Raw genomic sequence first — 3,460 nt, 5'->3', positions numbered from 1 at the left:
TGTAAAACACTTAAATACACCATTTCGAATTTCGATACCTCACTAATATAAAGGCTTGGTTTGGTCGGATATTTCATCGGTGGTAGTGTCTAGGGACACTGATAAGGAGTGGAATTCTCCGAAACTAGTCTGACTTATACACCCCCCCCCCAATGAAAGAATAGACCATTCCAAGCTTTTACTTGTTGTTAAACAACTCTATTCAAAGGAAAACATCATAATACAGTAGCCTTATTTTAACAACCAAACAAACTTTAACTTTAGTAACAGGAGATTATATAGCAAGATTTTTTTTGTCTTTCACAATCAAACAAAAAAAGACCCTCATAACACGAAATAAGACGTTAGTTAAAAAAACCTAATCTAGTAGCTAAACAAACATCAACTATTAGCAAAATAATAGTTGCTAATACAATATTCTTTTCTTCTTATTTTTGTTTTTAGTAATTAAACAAATATACACCCAGGTAACACGAAAGAAACCTCTATTAAATTAATTAAACTAACCGACAAATAAATGTCAATTCTAGCAACTTAAAGGTTGTTATTCTTCGTTGTTAATAATGAAACAAAAATGGACCTTGGTAACGAGAAGGAAATGGCTTTATCAATTCTGATCTAACAGACAAACAAACAGCACAGAAGTTGTTACCACTTCCAAACACTCCATTTTGAAGACGAGAAAGTAAAACAACCACGAATTACTTGGAACTTGTATGTAGATCATACTGTTTTCTTACAGAATATTTCACCTCTATTTATTACAAAATTTTTACCAACCTTTCATCTCAATATGTTAAAACGTAATGTTAAAGCTTCACCTCAATGTGTTACAAACACAGTTCTAAACATTTACCTCAATAGTTTACAAAGGTAATGTTAAGGCTTCACCTCTGAGTGTTATAAACGTCTTGTTTATCTTTTACCTTAATATGTTAAGGCTTCACCTCAGTGTGTTATAAACATCTTGTTAATCCTTTACCTCAATATGTTACAAACGTAATGTTAATATTCACCTTAATGTGTTAGGAAACGTTCTCAAGATCTTACAAACTGCGTATTAACTCTTTACTTTTGGGTGTTACAAGCGGTTCATTTGAGATTGTTACAGATGTTGTTTTAGCCCTTCATCTCAATACGTTATAAACGTAATGTTAACTGTTAACATTAAGGAAAGGTGCTATAGATATAACGTTAACCCTTCACCTCAATAAATTATATACGTAATGTTAGCTTTATATCATATTGTGTTACAAATGTCGTGTTAACTTGCCCCCAGAGACACAGCGATATGTCTGCGGACTTACAACGCTAGAAACCGGGTTTCGTTACCAGTGGTGGGCAGAGCACAGATAGCCCATTGTGTAGCTTTGTGCTTAATTACAAACAAACAAATGTGTTAACTCTTTATGCCACTTTGTTACAAATGTCTCACTGTTCAACTTTGTCTTAACAACAAACAAACATTAGACTTAAAATAAGACCACAAACTCGAGCGCTTTCGAATAGTTGACTATTCGATAATTTGATAGTTGACTATTCGAAAGCGCTCGAGTTTTGGGTTTTATTTTGAGTCTATTAAACTTTATATGTGATCATTTGGGCTAATTCTTTTATCAAAACAAACAAACATTGACCGTCATAAAGCACCAATGCCTGTAGTATTTGTTTTACAATCTTACATAAGACATAAAGTTAGTTTTTTATCGCATGTATTTTCTTCTTTTGTTATACTATAATATGTATTTTTCGCCGTTAGGAACAGCACAGCTGTAAATTATTCTGTAATAAGTATTAAATGACGGACAACATGCTTTCTTCGTAGTGTTTTAGCTCCAAATAAGTAAAACCTATATGTACAATAGTGTTACACCATCATTTAGTTTTCACAAAGTTAAGTTTCTGAGAACGTTCAATGGTCTTCTTATTACTTACCCTCATTCTTAGAGCTAAACGGGCGTCCAAGTAGGGTATGTGGTCGCAAGCGTTGAGAACTGTCTTGCCGAGATAATTGTTGATTATTCTGTCCGATAGGTGGAAGCATCGGCACCCTGCGGCCAGAGTTGGCTTGTTGCCCTGTTTCGTTGCTGTAAATAAAAATATTAACAGTACAAAGATATGTACGCATATTTTATATTTAACTACTACAGATTAAAGACCATACATATTGTTTGTACTTTAATATAATTGAAGTTTTTCTCTGTTAAATAAGAATAAAATAGTGATTAAACTTTGACTTAGTTTTGAAGTTTAAAAAAAATGATCTACAAATATTTGGTAACAAATTACATTGATGAGCAATCACCACGTGCCAATGCGACTAAAACGTGAAAAAGGTTTCTAAGGCTCTTAAAATCCACGATGTAGCATGATAAGAGTTTCTGGCAAAATGCCATTGTTGTACACATTATTTGTGCAATGTAAATTCATTGTTGCAATTTCAAGTAACGTGTTTTCAGACAATTGGTAAGAAACAACGTAAACCTTATATTTATTCTCTTCATTTGAACCTTTTACGCGAATTTTGTATTGAAATATAATTCTGTAGCTGCTGAAATTAAACATCAGCATTAAAGCTACTGAAATCCAAAATTGTCAGCTGTACAGGCTGGTTACAACGTGAGCGGTTTGAGTTTTCTTTTCCGTGCTGACTTAAAAGCCTAAAAACTGTACCATGGGTGAAATCTGACTCAGACAGTTCTTTAATGTCTGTCAATGCCTTTATGTATTTATATATTTTCTTATTTCTACAGCACACTTTTTTTTATTTATTCTACGTTTAAAAATGCTCACCAAAACATTGTAACTCTGCTTTGGCTGGACAATAACAAAATCTTGAATAATAAATAAATATTCCAAAGTGGATAATTAAGAAGTCATCATTCACCTTCTCGAACATTAATTGAGTTTGAATCAATCTATTTATCCATTAAAACTGAAAGTATAAGTAATACCTTGTCATATGTTAGTTCTTATAATGACAACAACATGAATAATTGTGTGCTTTGTAAAGTACACAGCAGTCGAACTTATACAACATGAAATGTGTATGTATTTAATGTTTATGAACTGAAAAATAACAAGAAATAAACTAATTACTGTGTGATACGAGAGTAATATATATTCATTGTTCATGAAATAAACAACAATTTATTAAACTGACCATTCGGTGATGTCTGTTAAGGCCGGGCTACTATGGTGGCTAACTGGAGAGGCGTGGCTACTGATACTCCGACTTGATTGGTTACTGGATAGTAATACTACACCTAAATGATGCATAAAAGCTTTATATTTAACGTATCCCACCTAGTTGAACTTATAGACACGGGTAGTGTTGGATAACCTTTGTAGGTTTGCTATAATACAATATAGAAAATTCAAAAAGAAACTGCGTTTACTTAATAAAATCCATAATATACACCTGGAAAAAAGTTAAGCACCCCCGTGTTTTTTCAAGTGA

At 32.6% G+C, this 3,460-nt stretch overlaps 1 protein-coding gene across 2 annotated transcripts in view; it reads right to left on the bottom strand.

The window, feature by feature from the left end:
* The window catches only part of LOC106469430 (zinc finger protein GLIS3-like), an 84,125-nt gene that overhangs the window by 2,913 nt on the left and 77,752 nt on the right, over nucleotides 1-3,460 (bottom strand). For both annotated transcript variants that reach the window (XM_022397943.1, XM_022397944.1), the window contains exons 7-8: nucleotides 3,164-3,266; nucleotides 1,936-2,087 (exon numbers count right to left, since the gene is read on the bottom strand). In XM_022397943.1, coding sequence (XP_022253651.1) covers nucleotides 1,936-2,087; nucleotides 3,164-3,266 — 255 coding nt within the window. The remainder of the gene's footprint in view (nucleotides 1-1,935; nucleotides 2,088-3,163; nucleotides 3,267-3,460) is intronic.

The sequence above is a fragment of the Limulus polyphemus genome, unplaced genomic scaffold, assembly GCF_000517525.1.
Source record: "Limulus polyphemus unplaced genomic scaffold, Limulus_polyphemus-2.1.2 Scaffold3481, whole genome shotgun sequence".
Lineage (NCBI taxonomy): Eukaryota > Metazoa > Arthropoda > Merostomata > Xiphosura > Limulidae > Limulus > Limulus polyphemus.
Note: the sequence above shows the minus strand (reverse complement) of the source record. Positions and strands in the feature narration are given on the sequence as shown.